The 19,716-nt window shown below is 44.6% G+C and overlaps 1 protein-coding gene across 1 annotated transcript in view; it reads right to left on the bottom strand.

Annotated features, from left to right (window-relative positions):
• Window positions 1-19,716, bottom strand: part of PAWR (pro-apoptotic WT1 regulator) — an 81,297-nt gene that overhangs the window by 2,657 nt on the left and 58,924 nt on the right. The window contains exons 4-6 of the mRNA XM_084794130.1: window positions 19,273-19,307; window positions 2,880-3,027; window positions 149-253 (exon numbers count right to left, since the gene is read on the bottom strand). Of these exons, the coding sequence (XP_084650256.1) occupies window positions 149-253; window positions 2,880-3,027; window positions 19,273-19,307 (288 nt within the window). The remainder of the gene's footprint in view (window positions 1-148; window positions 254-2,879; window positions 3,028-19,272; window positions 19,308-19,716) is intronic.

Raw genomic sequence — 19,716 nt, 5'->3', positions numbered from 1 at the left:
TTTGAAGAAGTGGTGAAAACAAAGTGTATGGGATGGCACGATTAATAACTACCTGATTAACAAGGCAACGAGCAACTTCTTCAACCTTACATGCTTCCATCCAGTTATCAAAAAAGAAACCCTGGAACCGGAACACAGAAGTACTTACTCTATTTAACAAATCAATCTCTTCTTTGAGCTTTCCAATCGTTTCTTCTTTATCCTGCATCAGCCTCACAAGCCTAAGGTTTTCTTGCCTTTCTCTTACAACTTCCTGGTGAAGAAAATCGCAGAACATTAACGGGGAGCTGGCTGGCTGATTGCAGTATTTGAAAATGGCAGACACCGGTCGCTACCAGAGGGAGAGTCCAGACACTAGCTAAGGCCCCTTGCAGACTTGTCTGACACTGAAGGCATGACGGTGACAACGCACCACATAGGGACACCCCCCCCCCCCGACTTTGTCAAGGAAGAATATCTACATAATTTTTAAAGAGAAAAGTTGAAAACATTTTTGTGAATTGAAAAAAAAAAAGAAAGGTGTATTTGCTGCTGCTTTTTTTAAAAAATACATGCTATTTCCTGGGCATGGTGGACCACGCTTAGTGCCACAGCTGGGAGCCTGAGGCAAGGGGATGACAAGCTTAGGAGTTCGAAGCCAACTGGATCCTGTCCAAATAGCAATTTGGTGACTGGTGGAGGGGGAGGAAGAGACATTTCCTTTAGTGGTGTAGTCATTGATAAGATATTAATGAGGAGTTGGGCATGGTGGTGGTGCACGCCTTTGATCCCAGCACTCAGGAAGCAGAGGCGAGTGGATCAATGTGAGTTTGAGGTCAGCCTGGTCTACACCGGGAGCCAAGGCTCCACACATAGAAACCCTGTCTGGAGAAACAAACAAACAAACAAACAACAACAACAAAAACCCCAAAACAAACAAACAAACAAAAATCCATGTGCTTATAAACAACCCAATGAGCAGGGAGAGATGAGTCTACAAAATACATTATGTACATATATGAAATGTCATAATGAAGCCTGTTAGTACATATATTAAAAATTAATACATTGTAACAAAAAGAACCACCTAGGAGACTGATAAAGCAAACTTGAACGGAACAAAAAGAGGAGAAGGAGGCAGGCTTGTGGGGGAGCAGGCTTGCCCCCCTCCTCTGCTTCCTGACAGCCAGGAGGTGAGCATCTCTTCCCTCATGCCCTGGCTTCAGCAAGGACCAGAAGGGGCTGTGATTCTCAAACCACAAGCCACGAAAAATTTCCAGAAGAAACAAACAACAATAAACCCCAGCAAAGCATCTTACTCAAAGAACAGAGGGACGTGGAAAATACCGTACTGAGGTAACCTTGTCTTATCAAGACAGAAATCACACATTCCTTCTCATTTATAGACTCCAACTTTTTAATGTATGTAAAAGAGGGTGTGAGAGTTGGCACAGATGATGAAACCAGGTGTCAGACCACGAGAGAGCAAGAAGTGTGAAAAAGAGGCAGGGGAAGATGGCATGTGACAAGGAAGTAGAAAAGCTACTGGGAGTAGGAGGAAACGGGGGGAGGAAGGGAGAATGGGGAAGAAAAGTGAAAAGCAACAGAATTTGACTGAAAAATGCCATAATGGGTCATGACCCTTAATGAGCTAATAAAAATGCTGTTTAATTAAAAAAATAAATAAACAAGTCTTTATTTAGAAGTGTTTGAATTTACACACCTATAATCCTAGCTCTTAGGGGCGGAGGCTAGCAGATCTTTAGCTAACTGGACTGTACGAGACCCAGTGTCAGTAAACCAAGAACAGACAAAAAGGCTCCAGGGCCTCCTCACAGAGCTGGAAAGGGGTCTCCAGCGCGACTCTCTTCTTTCCCAGCCCTCAGAGAAAGCAGCTGGCTACCTACAGCCATCAAAGGCTGCCAGCTGCCAGCAACTCCACCAAGTTCTTCTGGAACCTCCTGGAGTCTTTCGGAGAAACTTGTTAAAAACTAATAATGTACATCCTTTAAGCCTTTATACTTTAATAATGACTCGGATCAGAAACAACAGTCAAAGCTTAAATACAACCTAAAAATAACCACAGTGTAAGCAGTAAATTAAAAGGAGTAAATCTGGCCGGGTGGTGGTGGCGGCGGCGGTGCACGCCTTTAATCTCAGCACTTGGGAGGCAGAGGCAGGCAGATTGATGTGAGTTCGAGGCCAACCTGATTTACAAATCGAGTCCAGGACAGTCAAGGCTACACAGAGAAACCCTGTCTCAAAAAACCAAGAGTAAATCTGAAAATAATCTTTGTTTCACAGGGAATAACTTCCGTTTATTAAAACAAAACATCCTTCAACCAATTAGGATCAGTTTCAGGTGAATGTCTCTGAGACACACCTGAGATTCTGTGGTTTATAGTTTTAGTGTAATGCTCATCTGAGTCGTCAGAGCACCATCAAGTGAGTTTCTCCTATTCTTACGTGAAAATGGTTCAAGCACCACATGTGGGCCTAACTCAGAATCGCTGCAAGGTATAAACTAACGGTGTGTTCAGGCGGCGTAGTGCACGGGAGAACAGACCGACAGCGTGGACGTCTAAGCACTCCAAACCACTGCGCTTCAATTACGAGCTCGACATGACAGGACAGGAGTGGCTACTGGGTTGAGGAGCTCAGGAATTTGGCTCATCGCCCCACAAGTGGACAGAGAGGCACTAAGGAAATAGGGGCACACCACGAGGATCTAGGAGCTAACACACAAGATAAGAGGTCAAAGTTGCTCCTGGAGCAGAACGAACCAGGCTTCTCCCGCCCAGATGCCCTCCTTCCCTATTTGGGCGCAACGCCATGGAATGGAGAGAAGAATGCTAAGATTAACGTTAATTTTATTTTGAACAGTTTATTATAACTCATACCTTTTCGAGATCTTCGATTCTCTTTTCCAAGGTGCTGCTGGAGGCAAAGTTACCCGCCACATTTGTGTCTCTGTTCTGTCTACCAAACCCACTTCTGTCCTTGCGGGGATATCTATTTGAGACCTCATCTTCTGGCGCACTGGCTGTGCTGTGGAAATAAAGTGAGCATTTTATAAACACCCCAAGCACTCTAAAAGAAAAACGCCAGAGCCGGTGCGGTGGCGCACGTCTTTGATCCCAGCATTCTGGAGGCAGAGGCAGGTGGATCTCTGTGAGGAGGTTCGAGACAAACACCAGCTGGTGGGGATTCCACCAGGCCCAATATGGTAAGATGGCCTCCACTCCTCAGCAAGGACACACATGACAGGGGCCGGAACAGAATCGACTTCCTAGACCATCTGTGGTGAAAATTCACTTCTTTTTATTTTTCCTCTTTAAAAATGCTTTTTATAAGCCGGATCAGTGGTGGCGCACACCTTTCATCCCAGCACTCAGGAGGCGGAGGCAGGTGGATCTCTTGAGTATGAGCCTAGCCTGGTCTACAAAGTGAGTTCCAGGACAGCCTGGGCTACACAAAGAAACCCTGTCTGGAAAAACCAAAGAAAAGAAAGGAAAGGAAAAGAAAAGCTATTTATTTTCAGAGTTCAATGCTTCATTAAATTCCAAAACGTAAAATCAATATAATTTGAATGGGAAAAAAAGTAAAGTACTGATAAACTATATGCAAACAGAAAGTCTGCATATAGGCAACTACTTCCATTCTGGTAACCTATTTATTATTCATACCCGGACTTCACCAGCACTTCCTCAAACGAAATGCTAACTCACAGCTGATGAACAGCACTGTCAATAGTTAAAGTGCTCAGGAACAGCTGGTGTTGTGCTCTCTGTATTATCTCCTGCTACATAAAAATTACCCCTGAATTTTATGGCTTAAGGTAACGCACACTCATTGACTCGAAGTTTCTGCTGCTCAAGAAGTTAGAAGCCGCTTAGGGGGTAATTATGGCTGCGGGCCTCTCCGTGAGCTGCTTGTCAAGACGTTGCTCAGAGTTACAGTCATCTGATGGCTCGAGTGAGTTGGAGACTCAGCCTGTAAGCCACTCCCGCGTCATCTGCAGCGCCTGCCTGCTGAGCCGGGTCCTTCTAGGGGGCCACTAACAAGGCAACAGGCTTCCAGAGAGATGAAGGAACCAGGCCAGAGGTCAAAGGGTCTGCCACATCCCAGGCTCAAGGTGGCATGCCCGCCCACCTGCGTCCTTTTGCTATACATATGGCCACCCTGGTGTCAGCGAGGAGATTATAGAAGGCTTACGTAACCAGGAGGGAGGGCTCACCAGGGCCCAGCTTGAAGGTTGGCGACTGCACTTGATGACTCATCTGAACTAGATTACGCGAGTACACAGTACATCTATAGTGAACCAATGTGTTTTAATAGCACTTAGAAACTAGTCTCATAGAAGTAGGTTGACAAAAATGTTTTACAGCAACTTCAGAAAGCTCAGGATAATCATTAAAAAAAAAAAACTGAGCAAGGCACGCTTTTAAATCTCAGCACTTGGGAAGCAGAGGCAGGCTTGGTCAGCTTGGTCTACAGAGCAAGTTCCAGGACAGAGCTGTTACACAGAGAAACCCTGTCTTGAAAAACAAAATAAAACAAAAAAAAATTTTTTTTTTGGTTTCAATCTTTCATTAGTGGCCACTTGAAATATTTCATATGTAAAATTATTGTAAAATCTAAAGTAGCGGTGGTAGTTTGAATGTCATTGGCTCCCCATAGGCCCATAGAGAGTGTGGCCTTGATGGAGTTGGTGTGGCCTTGTTGGAGAAAGTGTGTCGCTATGGAGGCAGGCTTTGAGGTTCCCTATATGCTCAGGTCACGCCCAGTGACACAGTCTCCTTCTGCTTCCTGCGGATCAAGGTGTAGAGCTCTCAGCTCCTTCTCCAGCACCATGTTTGCCTGCATTCCGCCATGTTTCCCTCCATGACTAAACTTCTAAAACTAAACCTCTGAAGCCGTGACCCAGCCCCAATTAAACGTTTTCTTTTATAAGAGTTGCCGTGGTCCTGGTGTCTCTTCACAGTAATAAAACCCTAAGACAGTAGCTTTTAGAGGAAAAATGGAATCCCGATTTATGAATTTCCCACTCAGATCTTTTCATCTTATTTGATCTTACAGAATCTGACGGTGATTTTTAAGCATGCAATTCCAGGACAACGCTAACTTTATTAAGAACCCATGGAGGCGAGCTATAGGGACTTTACCATATAATTTCTACTTTTTTTTTCTTTGATCTTATCTGCCATTGAAAAACATCTGACATTCCTTCCTTGCACAAAAGGTTAAGATAATTAAAGCTGAGAGAAGGGGGAGGGGGGGAGGGGAATGTGCTAGCTAGCAGCCAAGGAAGACGAAGGTGCATATTTATAAAACTGGCCACCAAGCTACTTCTTATCTTGCAAAAACACCCAAAGTTCACCTGAAGTTCAAATACTTCTGACTGAAAATCTCCCTTTGAAAGCCAACGTATAACCACTTAGCATACAAGAGTCAATTAGCCTGGCTGATAAGATCAACCCCAATCTAACATTTTTCAGGAATTTCAGACTTAAAGCATTAAGAGTTTCGTCCTCTGTGCCTTAAGTGAGTTCGGCTGACACAGCAAGGCATTCTCAAAGAGAAAAGCTGCAAGCTCCCTCATTTTTTGGGCGTGGCTGCTTCGTCATGACCAGGGTGCGTTACTACAAAAGCAAAGCAAAACTACAAACTACATGTGGCCCTTTAAGGCTGATACATTACAGCAAGTTGTGTTTATCTCCAATGAGGCCGAAAGCTACCTTGTTCCTTATATTAATAGTCAACGCTTTTGTCGCTCTGTGGAAGGTCTTATTTGTCCGGAAGCTGACGTTCCTGAACACTGTCTTGTTTTCTAACAACATGCATCTTCCCATGGTTCCTGTACCAGTCTACACAGTACAGACATGACCGATCTGTACCCTATGCACAGATTGGCTTAGGGCGACCACTGCCCAAGTACAGAGGCCAGAGGCCAGGTTTGCGTGCCGTCCCTCACGTGCTGTCACATTTATTTACTTCGCTTTATCAGTAGTATTACTGAGATAGACCAGGCTTAGCTCGTCAGCCATCTCCAGAATATTCCTGTCTTTGTTTCTGCAGTGCAGGGATTACAAAGGTGGGCGCAGGCCACCGTGGCTCAACTTCTTATGTGGGCTCTGGGGAATCAAACTCAGGCCCTTGAAGTTCAGGGCAGAGCCATCTCTCCAGCCCTGTCCGGTTTTAACATTGGCAACTTGAAGTGAGACTTAGTAAGAAACTCGCAAAGTACTAACCAATGATTATGACAACTCTGTGTAAAAGTAAGGACTTTCGATGCCTGCCCTTGCTCTGAGTAATGGCACAGAGACCCTATTACATTTATTAACGGCTTCAGGCACTGTAGCTGGGCTATTCTAACCTGACAATACTGGCCTGGCCTACTTCTCAGTCTCGTGGCCCATCACCTGCCATCTTAAGTCTTGCCCTGGCACCTCCTTCTCAATGGCGACTCCTCTGTACCTCCCTGGTCCCCTACTGAGTCCCTCTCTCTGCCCAGCTATTGGCTATTAAGCTGTATTTAACCAATCAGAAGGTAAAGGAGAACAGTGTTTACAACATACCAAGGTAGGCAATGCTTCATAATAATGACAATGACAGTGTCAAAATCTGGACTACCACTAGATCTCTGGGCACAGAAATCAGCAATACACAATGCGCAAAAACATCTTCCAATAACCCTGAACATCTGCTTTACGCTGAAGCCAGATGCACTCCATCAAACAGTTTGTTTTGAGCATTACGTAATTCACTGAGATATCACATACATTTTACTGCGGACACACTAGCCAGTACGTCTTCATGGGCAATGTACCAAGAACTCGGCCCTTCTCTCTCATCATGGCTAACCCCTGGGCTCAGCGACACAGAAATGACACTTGTCAACCAAACTCAGGCAGAGTAGTCCTGCACCTCCCTGGAACGCCACTGTCACCATTCAATTTTCGACTACTGTCACAATGAGAAAAAGCGTGTCCTTATGAGAAAAGTTCAGTAAAGCTTGCTTTCTTAGTAAATTAGAATTCAAGATAAATACAAACTTCCTAAGACTTGGGAAACATTTTAAAAAACAGAAACTTAAAATAATGAAAATGTACTTTATCTTAGCAGTCAATTCTATATTCTAAATAATTTTACGTATGGAACACAAATCTGACTAACAGTAACACAAAGTTTTTAAGCATAATAAATGCTTGTACCCTCATAAATTCTTATACAATTTTTGAGTCACAAATGACTGACACGGACATACCATATGTTTTAACAGCCTCCTTGTGCCTGATTACCATGCAATGAACCATCGTCCACGCACCAACCTATGCACTATGCAAATGTGACCAGTCTACACCCTGTGCACATATTTGTGCACTAGCCATGAACTTAGAAGCGAGCACAACCACACCAAATGCAACCCGGCATGCTAAATGCTCCCTATAGAATTCTTCACTTGGGTTGTCGTGGATTGCAGCCAACTGTCCAAGGAGGGGCTGGAGATATGGCCCTGAGATTAAGAGCACTGATTGTTCTTCCAGAGGTCATGGTTCAATTCCCAGCAACCACATGGTGGCTCACAACCATCTATAATGTGATCTGATGCCCTCTTCTGGCCTGCAGGTGCACGTGCAGGCAGTGCATTGCATACATGATAATCAATAAGTAAATAACAAAATAAAAAAATTAAAAAATAGCCGGTGGGTGGTGGCACACGCCTTTAATCCCAGCACTTAGGAGGCAGAGGCAGGTGGATCGCTGTGAGTTCGATGCCAGCCTGGTCTACAAAACGAGCCCAGGACAGCCAAGGCTACACAGAGAAACCCTGTCTCGAAAAACCAAAATAAATAAATAAATAAATAAATAAATAAATAAATATAAACTGTCCAAGGATTACACTTGGAACAGGACTATGCTGCAGTATTTCAACTTACATTGAGAAGAGTAAGGTGCACACATACAGGAATCAGAGGATGGAAAGCAGCCCGGAAGCAGGGCAGCCCAATAAGGCTCCAACGGAAAATGTAAACAAGATGACAAGAGGACAGAAAAGCAAGCAGGGAGCCTGAAAGCTGTTTTATACAACCCAAACTCAAAAACAATTTCCCAATTTTAAAGAATGGCACACCCATATTGGAATGGGTGTTCCCATGCCCAATATTCTGTGGGACTTACGGTCATACACAATTATGTTTTATATTATGTTTTATATAACACAATAAATCTTATGTATTGCCAAAACAGAGTATGACTATTTAAATTTTAAAAAACTTTAAAAAACAGGAAATATGCTTCATTCTTTCTGAGAATCTACTTTAATACCTCATGATACAGAAATTCAAAGAATGAACCCTTTGTGTATTTGTCTTAATGGCTGTCACGGAGCTGTAAAATCTAGGTGTCTAAGAAGGTGAGTTAAAAATCTCAAAATAAGTTTTAGTTTATGAAAACAGATTTGATGCTGTGCATCTTACCAGCTGAACAACCATGTGGTCATTTTTCACTTAAGCATTTGTCCAGACTCAACCTATTTTGTGGCCATTAGCTAAGCTAGATAATTTGTAAACTCATTAAATAGTCAGTCTAATTTCAACATTGTGCAACAGGGACAAAGTTCTGGACACCTTAAATGGCAAGTGACCACTGGACAAGGGGTCAAGAAGGAATGCCTAAATAACCATGCACAGCGCTGGCTGTTACATAGCCATGTCTGCTCCCACCCTCAGAGAAAAGGTACACAGCCAAGACCAGGGTGAAGACCTGTCATCTCCGTCTCCTTGAGGAGCCTACCTGAGCCCAGCCTAGGTATCACAGTGGAGCACAGTTGAAGGTAAACGGAGATTGTAATAACGACCACCTGCACACTGGCAAATAATCCTGTACACTTGGGAAACCACCAGCTCAAGACTCATCTAGCAGAAGCTGTGACTACAGCATGGCAGTAGATGCCCTACATTCAATGTCCAGCGTCCAAAACAAATAACGGTAATGCAAAGCTATTTATTTATTTATTTATGTATTATGTATGCAGTGTTCTGACTGCATGTACACATGCAGGCCAGAAGGGGGCATCAGATCACATTGTAGATGGTTGTGAGCCACCATGTGGTTGCTGGGAATTGAACTCAGGACCTTTGGAAGAGCAGTCAGTGCTCTTAACCTCTGAGCCGTCTCTCCAGCCCATGCAAAACTATTAAAGCAGGAAAGGGAATAGAATACCTTTTATAAAACACATTATGGATCAGGAAAGATGGCACAGGGGCCAGCAGTTAGGTCAGGCTGCTGTGACTATCCAAGAAGCAGGATATGGTGGTGGTTCAGTGAGTAGACTTCAAATAATCTCCATACGTGGTTGCGTAACCAGGTAGAGATGAGATAGTGAGGTGAAGAATGAAGAGTAAAGCAGTTCTAGCATGCCTGCGGCCCTGGGTTCACACAGCGTAGGCAAGAGGAAACACGCATGCGCCCCTCAGGTATCCCGCATCTAACAGTTGCTGGCTGCTTGTTCTAGCACATTAGACAAAGCAGAAAGAAAACAACTTCTAAGAGACTTGGTTGCCAATCAATGTAATAAAGGAGGAAGAAGAAGGCTGAGACGGGGAGAAAGCCAAGAAGGCAGGGCTGTAACCACAAAGTCACGCCACCCGTGGTGCAGGAAAGCGTTGACACCACGCGAGAGGGTCCTCTAGACACTTCTGTAGCAACCACAGATACCCAGGCAGAAATGACAGCGACTTAGACAAAAAACACTAAAATACAGACGTCTCTTAGTGGTTCCAGGTTTGCTCAAAGAACACGCTTAAAAAAATGTGTTGCACAGACAGCATTTTCCTCCTTACAAGAAAGTCACAGCATTTCAGGGAGGGTGACAGAGGGACAGGGCAGGAACTCAGCGAGGGACAAGTAATCCATGGAGACCTGGATGGCATCATGTATTGTAATAAAGTGTACTGTCAATGTGACTCCTGCCCCAAGCCAGGGGTGGGGAGGTGGGGGAGAGGGTGGGGTGGTGGGGGGAGGTTGGGGGGTAGGGGATGGGTGGGATGCCGGAGGGGGGTGTACCTCCATGGTCCTCTATTATGGCCAGGTACTACAGCCCTGACAACAGGCGAGTTCCTCTGAGCACAGTGGCTCTCAATCTATTCTGAACAATTGCCCGAGGTCTATGATTCAGAAGGAACTCACTTGGGACCTCTCTCCCACCTCCTAGAGACCCGATTGCCGCATAGCATGTAGCAATCTGAAAAGCAAAACTACCCATCTAGGGAACAGTAGGAGCCAGTGGTCTTGTGATCCCTAGAGTCTCACACATGTTTGACACACTTGCACAGAAAGCTGCAGTCCCCTGCACGTGGCTAGATCGCTTGTACAACTGTGACCCTAGAACCCAAGTCTATATAGCACCCTGTACAAGATGAGGTAGCCCAGCTCCAGCCAGGGGCACAGCACGCTTAGGCCTAACGCTCTGTGCACCCCCGCCTCCTTCTAGTTGGTGCTCCCACTGCAGTCTCAGTCATCAGCGCTCTACTGAGAGGCCTATATTACCGACCACAGGCGTTTCAACCTACCAGCCTACAAGTGCCATGGTAGACACTGACACCAGATGTTTCACCATTACTTTTTTTTTTTTTTTTTGGTTTTTCGAGACAGGGTTTCTCTGTGTAGCCTTGGCTGTCCTGGACTCCCTTTGTAGACCAGGCTGGCCTCGAACTCACAGCGATCCGCCTGCCTCTGCCTCCCGAGTGCTGGGATTAAAGGCGTGCGCCACCACCGCCCGGGTCATTACTTTTTTTAAAAAAGTTTTTATTGATTTGTTGTGAGTTTCACATCGTGCACCCCAGCCCCGCTCATCTCCCCCTCCTTTCATGTCCACCCCTTCGCCCTTGCAACCTTACTCCCCAAAATACACACACACACACACACACACACACACACACACACACACACACCACACATGCGCAGAAAACGTTTCACCATGGAAGCTGTAGTGTGTCACAGTGTGTCCCACAGTATACTCCTCTGTCCACACGTCTTCACTTGCAAATGTTCATTGCAATGAGTCATTCATTGGTCTGGCTCGAGATCTTTGGCTTCTGTGACACCATCAATATGGGGTCCTCATGGGGACTTCTCCTAGGTTGTTACCCTGTGTCATGGAGATCCCACGGCTTTGGATCAGCAGGACTGGTCCTTTCATGTATCCCAACTGTTAGCAGATGGTACAGATTTTTGGGGTGGGCCAACTCAAGAGCCCGGATCTGGGCCTGGGTGTTAGCTGGGCTGCTCAGCCCACCGGCTCTTATCTACAGTAGCAGGGAGAGCTCTCTAGCACTGCTCTGGCTATGCCAGCATCGGCAGGAGGCAGGGTCAGCTCTCCTGCTCTCATGCCTTTGGGGCCCGGTCCACTGTGCTGCCCAGTCAAGGTTCTGGGACCACTCTCCCAAGTGCTGCAGCCTGTGAGGGGTGGTGCCAGCTCTCCTGCTCTCACACTCTCGGGGCCAGTTCAGCTGTGTTGCCCAGGAGAGGCACAGGGCCCACTTCCTCGACTACTGTAGGTGGGGGGGGGGGGAGGAGATTGTGGAGGGCATCACCCCCACAATGAAGCCACCTCTTAGTGGACAAGCAGTGGTGCCAGCTCTCTTTCCATGCTCTCACCTACCGGCTCACGTGTGCCCCCACCACCAGAGTCAGCTCTGCTGTGCTGTCTAGGTGAGGAGCAGGCCCACTTTCCCAAATGCTATGGATGGTGAGGGGCAGGGATAGCTCTCCTGCGCTCATGACCCTGTGAGCAGCTTTGCCCACTGCCAGAGGTGACAAGGGATGGGAGCAACCACCTCTGAGGCCACGCCGCCCCACAGCAGACGAGTGGTAGGGTCAGGTGTCCCACACTCACGTCCTCGGGGCCGGCTCACCCACATCCCTGCCACCAGGGCCAGCTCCCCAGAGCATTGCATGCAGTGAGGGGATGGGCCAGTTCTACACAGCCCCTGATCATCCAGGTGGCTCATGGTGGCTGCCCCAACCAGGGATGTCCTGTGTTCTCTAGTGGCAATGTGAGTCACAATTCAGCTATCCTGCATATGATACATTTGTATAACGATTCATAACAGTAGCACCATTACAGTTCTGACATAGAAATGAACTAATTTTATGGTTGTGGGCCACCACAACAGGAGGAACTGTATTAAAGGGTTATAGTATTAGGAAGGTTGAGGACCACTGGCTGGCCTAGAGAAAGATCCTAACATGAAAGAAATCTATTAAGTTCTTGAAAAGCAATTCAAAATAATTATCCTACAGGAACCAAGTGAAATACAAAAGAATATAAGTAAACAATTCAACAAACGAAGGACATATCCGTGGCATCAATGAGAAACTCAACATACATGAGAAACAAGCAGAAATTAAGAAATGGAATCATTCAACTAATAAAAGGGTCACAAGAGAAAAGAAAGGTATGAGAGTGTGGAAAAAAGGGATGAGGACAGGGAAATAAAAAGGGTGGCAGGGATAAAGAGTATGTAAACAGAATGCAATATATATTATATATATTATATATATTATATATATATGCACATGAAATGATCAAAGAACTTTGGTCAATAGAAAAGAAAAAGAAAATGCAGCATAGGTACATAAGAGTTTAATAAAGAAGAAATGAAAGCTATGTTAGATGAAAGCTGTAGTGAGCTGGGGACAGAGGCTGATCTCGGAGAACACAGGGGAGTAGTGACCACTGGAGACCAAGAAGGGAGGGGACAGGAGGTTACATAATATATGTAAACACAGTCACAGAAATGGAATTTGCTGTGGTGTTCGTGATCACAGCAGGGGAATTCGTCCACAATAGTTTATGATACACTTTAGAATAAATACGAGCGCAGAGGTTCCTAAAATAGGCAGATAATAAACATAAGGTATGGACATCCCCACTGCTCTATTTGATCATTACACTATGAGCATGGGGTGAGTTATTACATTATTCTATAAATACGGACAAATAAACATTGATTAAAAATGACAAAACCAAGCTCTAGAAGTTTCACTTGTTAGCTGTAAGACCCATGAATGCCAGGAATGTCAATACATAAAACAAACCCCTATGCATGTCTACAAGCAAAGAATGACTGCCGAGAAGTTAAACCAGTTCTTTGACCCTCATACAGATTAGATTTGAAGGAAATAACCAGGAGGGACTGTGCTACTTGCCTTTGTTGCCAAATCTAGCTGTTTATCCTAGAACAGAAATGTTTTCAACTTATCCTGTAGGCCGGATATGCACAGTGGAAAATATTCAGAATAAAAAAATTGTTTCGTGAACTCCAGCAGGTTTGCGATGTTCTAGTTAGGAATGCTAACACAAACCTAAGATCCAACGAAAAAGCTGTCTCCTCTCAGCCACAGAGATATTAAATACGATGCTCGGCAAAGGGGAAACAATAAGCCGCATCGCCAAAGATAAATACCACCCTTTGCTGGGAGTTCTTCCCTTCTGGGAATTGTCGCATCTTCTGTGGGAAGATGAGAAGGCACTGCTACGTTCAGGAAAATCACACTGTTATTCTAAGGCTATCATGGTGGTAGCATTAAGAGGTTACAGCCAGAGGAATTTTCCAGTAACACGGACATTTTGAAGCTCAGCAATGAGATGAAATACGAGACTCATGGGTAAAATCCTATTAAACAATGGGTATGAAGCATTCAGACGTGTTAGGCAGATCATGACCTTCCTAAGTACCTGCTAAGTACACTGCTGGACTCCACGCTCCCAGGCTTACCACCCTGCTGTGTCCTGCCACCTGCTCTACCTACCCTCTCCCTGCCTTTTAAATACAGGCACACACAACTGAGACTCAGAACCAACACCCAGGCTCTTTATTAAAACCGTGACACACACTTAACGTAAGAATCACGGAAGACTTTATTTGTTTATTTTTACCTTCCGTGCACTGGTGTTTGCCTGCTTGTGTGTCCCCCTGTGAGGGTGTCTGATCTCCCGGAACTGGAGTGACAGACAGTTGTGAGCCGCCATGTGGTGGCTGGGAATTGAACCCAGGTCCTCTGGGGAGCAGTCAGTGCTCTTAACTGCTGAGCCATCATCTCTCCAGCCTCTACAGGGGAAGATATTAAAAAGGAATCGCTTTTCTCTAGAGGACCACAGACCCATCTCAGAATACTAGTTGTCTTTCCATATATAAAAATCTTTCTGTATTCAAATGTTTTCTCGGGTCTCACCTACGCTTATACTCACATAGTGACTGCTGGCTTACAGAATGTGAGCCCAACTGTGCAGTGCCAACTAAGGATGCCACTAAGGTCCATTTGTCCTTACATCTCCTCTATACTCTGAAATGTACACGTTTAAGAGCATTTGCTCAGGGCCTGCACAGATGGTTCAGTGGTTACGAGCACTGGTTGTTCTGGTTGAGGACCCAGCCTCGGTTCCCAGCATCCACACGGCAGCTCAGGATCATCTAAGTTTGGTTCTATGGGGTCTCGTGCCCTCTCCTGACCTTTGCTGGCAGCAGGCACGCATATGGTACCATACACAGGCGTGCACAAAACAAAAACTTAAATCGAAGACAAGTGTTTGTTCAGGGTTATCTCAAGCCAAATACATTCGTGTTCTATAAGAGAAGTCTTCCCACACGAAGGCAAAGATTTAGTTTGGTAAGCCACGTACCCAGAGGTCGGCCTCTTGGACTGCAGCGCGTGGCTGTAAACACCAGACACGATACAAAACCATTCGACACAAACACAAGGATTACAGAGAAAATGGAGCTAAGCACATGATCTCAGAAACTGCTTCCAGGGATACGTCAGATGGCGGGGATGGGAAAAGAACTGAAAAGAAGCATCATCACAGTCCTAAATATGCTAAACACTCAGGAAGGACATGAATGTGGCATTTTATTATAAAAAGGTGTATTATCATGTTTATGGAAGCTGGCCTCCCAAGAGCTGCAGGTGGATGTGAGGAGGAGGAGGGTGGGGAAGGAAGTTACCCCGCTCACCGGAAAGCAGGCTGAGCTGGCAGGTAAGCCTGAACAGAACACACCTGACTGTGCTTTGTGCGGTCCCACGTAGCTGAAGGTGGGCGTTATTTATATGCACATAAAATGTGAACCCTGAGGAAGGGTAAGCTTTGATTTTAACTGAACTTCTTAGACACCTTCCAGATTTTACAGCTCTGTGACAGCCATTAAAGACAAATACACAAAGGGGTCGTTCTTTGAATTTCTGTATCATGAGGTATTAAAGTAGATTCTCAGAAAGAATGAAGCATATACCATGTTTTTAAATTTTAAATAGTCATTTTGTGTAAGAACGAATATTTGTAGCATAAATAAATAAAACAACTTTTATTTTACACTTTTTCAACCCTCTTTATACTTTTATTTTGGCAACAGATAATATTAACTGTGTTTGTCCCGAATGCATCAGCCAGGACAAAGTGCCTCTCCAAAGCAGTCATTACATCAGCGCTGACTCTGAAGAGAAAAAGAATCATAGCTGGGCAGTGGTGGCGCACGCCTTTAATTCTAGCACTTGGGAGGCAGAGGCTGGCGGATCTGAGTTCGAGGCCAACCTGGTCTACAGAGTGAGTTCTAGGACAGCCAGGGCTACACAGAGAAACCCTGTCTCGAAAAACAAAAACAAAACCAACCACAACCACAACAACAAAAATCATGGTCACACTTTCCTCAAGTAAAAAAGCAACTGTGGCTTCCCAAAGCAGAGATGGGTTTCTGTGAGTTCCTGCTGTGTATGTTTGTTGAAGAGGCAAAGATGACACAGCTGAGAGCAGCCACCATTTATCTGACTGAAAATTAAGCTGCAGACACCCATGTTACACGGAGGAGCTGACGGGATGTGTAACTGCACACCTACAATCGTCCGCAGGAGAAGAGAAGCCATTTAGTAAAAGAAACTAGCAATAAAAAAATAATAGCAATAGTGTTTGGTTTAGACAATAGGATTATGTGTCATTAGGACTAATGTTCTATACTCTTCATGTTTTCATTAAGAAATACTGCCAGAGTGGTGGGACAGGCCTTTAATCCCAGCACTTGGGAGGCAGAGGCAGGCAGATCACTGTGATTTCAACACCAGCCTGGTCTACAAAATGAGTCCAGGACAGCCAAGGCTACACAGAGAAACCCTGTCTCAAAAAACAAACAAACAAACAAACCCAACAACACCAAACCCCACACACAACCCCCCAAAACAGAAACAAACAAACAAACAACAACAACAACAACAAAACCCAACCCACCCTTGCCAAGTCCATACAGACTTAATATCTCTTTCTCCAAACTTTAATCAATGTCCTGGAAACCTGACCAAGCCGACACTTGACTGACAGATTTATACAGTGAGAAAACAAAAACACAGGAACACCTGCCCTTGACCCACCTTCCCTAACCTGAGTATCAGTTGGCATGGTCCTAATCTCCAAACAGCTGAAATTTAAAATGCAAGGCGGTGAGCATGTATGCGACTTTCTGGACGAACAAGAGTCCCCTGCACGGTGGAAGCCCAATGCTTCTGCTTCCCGGAGCTAAAGCCCTGCATTCCTGACATTTGTAAGAGGAAAGGAGCGCGTAGTTAGTCGGGGAAGAACACAGGGGGCAGAGACTCGAAAGCCACTGCCAACCGTGTGCCTGTGCAAGTCATTTGTTTTATATAGAAAATAGTGTCTAACATGTGGGACCAGTGTTTTATCTTTCGGGCCATTCCTCATTTTTGTCATCCCCATTTGTCAAGAGACATCTTTGTCAAGAGACACCCGTTTTCTGATTGCTGCTACAGCTTGCTGACAGATTAGTGAAAGTAATGAACTGTTGACAGACTGTGTGAGATAGTCCCGGGAGATAAAGAATAGATAATTTCAGCTATGAGTGTAGGCTCTGTGCCATGCTTTTTAGACTATATTAAAATAAGTCACTCAGTAAAAGAAAGTATTACAAATTTAAATTTCATTATATACTCATTTACATGGATTCCCCCTATTAGCTCAAGCTAGCCCCAACTCACCATTTCTGCTTGCCCTCTCATGTGCTTTGGCTATTTTAAAAGTATTCTTAGTAATATTAAATAGGGCTCAATCTCTGAAAGCTGAAAAGTAACAAGCTTCAGGCTACAAAACTAAAAGTTTAAGCAGATGGATACGTCACAAGGAAAACCATGGTTTCAAAGCTTAAAAATAAAAATCATAGAGCAGGGCTTGGTGGCACATGCCTGTAATCCCAGCACTCTGGGAAGCAAAGGCAGGTGGGTCTCTTGTGAGTTTGAGGCCAGCCTGGTCAACAAAGTGAGTTCAGGACAATCAAGACTACACAGAGAAACCCTGTCAAGAATAGATAGATAGATAGATAGATAGATAGATAGATAGATAGATAGATAGATAGATAAACAGACAGACAGACAAAAAATATGTACCGTGGGAAACAATTTCTTGATAATTTAACATGACAATTTTATAACAGCTTTGGAGAAGAATGTTTCTTTTTGCCACTGGTTTAATTGTGTGTGCACATATGTGTGTCTGAATGTGTGCACCTGTGTGTGCCTGTGTATGGACGCTCAAGCACACATGTGTGCATAAGTGCAGTGTCTACAGAGGTAAGAAGAGGGTGATGGAGTGAGAACTACCAGCAGGAACTACACAGCGAGCTGCCTGCTAGGAATCAAAATTCTAATCCTCCAAAAGCCGTCCTCACTCTAAACTGCTGGGCAGTCTTGACGATGCCTTGGTGAGAATTTATAGAAATAAAAAAATTAAGTATTCCTTCATTAAACCCATCTCAAGGACACAAATATAAAAGTACTGGTTACAATTTAAATTTTGATCAGAATTAAATATGTATAACAATAGTTGATAAATTACCAAATTTTAGCTTTGTTTCCCAAAACAACAACAAAAAATAATGGCATTTTTTTTCTAATTTGAAAATATGTCATAAAGAGGTGGTGGCACACGCCTTTAATCCCAGAACTGGGGAGGCAGAGGCAGGCAGATTTCTGTGAGTTCAAGGCCATCTTGGGCTACACAGAGAAACTCTGTCTTGGAAAAATAAAAACCAAACCAAAACATAACAAAACAAAAGGCCAAGTCAAAGCTAATTTGGCCACAGTTTCTGGCAAAAGAAAATGCTTTCTGTTTGAATAAATAAAAATTGCTCACCATTATGCTAAAGAAGTGTGTTTCATCACACAGATAAAGATTATGCAGACAGGAAAATGACAGCAGCAGCGGTCACAGGGAGCTGTCCATGGGTCAGAGACGGTTAGGCACACTTGTTCAACTGGTGGCACACGGCCCTCTCACCCTGATGCCCTTATCACAGATCCCACTAAAGATAAAAATACATTTACTTGTGCTTGCTTGGTATTAAAGCTGAGAATTCTTATTGGTAAATGTCTTACAGTGATTATGGGGTTCACATGGGGTCATGGGGGTAAGTACCCTCATGAAGCCGTTAGTGCCCTTATAAGAAGGGCAGAGAATTTGACTCCAACTCTGACAAAGAATACAGCAAGATGACCATCTGCAAACCGGTGCCGCAAACCGGGTCTTAGAGACCCTTCCTTCCCCCAGCGCACATCACCACTGCTGCTGTCGCCATCAGCGTCTGGTCAGGCTGTCTCTAGTCTTCCACTTCAGACCTCCAGAAACGCCAGACAATAGACTTTTTGTTTAGGTCAAGTAGTTTATAGCATTTTGTCGTTACGTTTGGTGTCCTTGTACTGTCACTGTGTAAACTACACAGAGGAAAAGCAATTCTAAGTTTCTATTTCAGACCCAGGAAGACTCAGTACTGAAAATTTCCAAAGGCTCTGGAACAGGTTGGAACAAGCCATGCCTGACACAGGCTGCACTTCTGCCTAGGAAGGAATTCCTGTCTGTCTGTCTGTCTGTCTGTCTTTCTTTCTTTCTTTCTTTCTTTCTTTCTTTCTTTCAATATTTAGTTATGTATTTTACACATATGGGTGTTTTGTCTGTGTGTACGTGCACCAGAAGAGGGCACTGGGTCCGATGGAACTACATCAAAGACAGTTGTGAGCCACAATGTGGATGCTGGGAATTGAACTCAGGACCCCTGGAAGAGCAGCCGGTGCTCTTGACTGCTGAGCCATCTCTCCAACCCTGGCAATTTCTTTTTAAAAACACAATAGTAAGGCTTTTGTTATTTGGGTCTGAAAGGTGACTCGATGTAGCTGTAGCTGGTTAAGGCAACATGAAGGCAGGCACTATCCAGGAAGTTACAACACAAAGATTCTTACCTTTTGTATCTGCCTGGAACGGTCCTTGAAGGGTCCTGAAAAGTAAATTATGAGAAATCAGCTGTGAGTGCGTGTGTCAGGACACAACAACAGACTGAAAACAACAACAACAACAACAACAACAACAACAACAACAACAACACCCCAACCAGAACAGCCACGGCCAAAGAACTATGTGGAACAACTGTGCTTGCACATAAGAGGCTGGCCAAGCAAAAAGGACCCGTATCTGGCTTTTCAGCCCAAAACAAGCACGTTTTAAAATACTTTGGCTGTGAACTTAGCTTTACTAGCTGAGCCGTCTCTCCAGCCTGAAATATTTTAAAAGCTTAGAAAACAGACATGAGGTGTAACATGAGCATTCAAAAAACAAAACCGTTACAATTTTCTCTCTCTCCTTCTGTGTCTCTGCCTCTGCCTCTCTAGTTACGGTTTCACAGAAAC

The sequence above is a fragment of the Acomys minous genome (assembly GCF_964271855.1).
Source record: "Acomys minous genome assembly, chromosome: 9".
In the NCBI taxonomy this organism is placed as follows: Eukaryota; Metazoa; Chordata; class Mammalia; order Rodentia; family Muridae; genus Acomys; species Acomys minous.
This window is presented reverse-complemented; position numbering and strand designations above follow the sequence as displayed.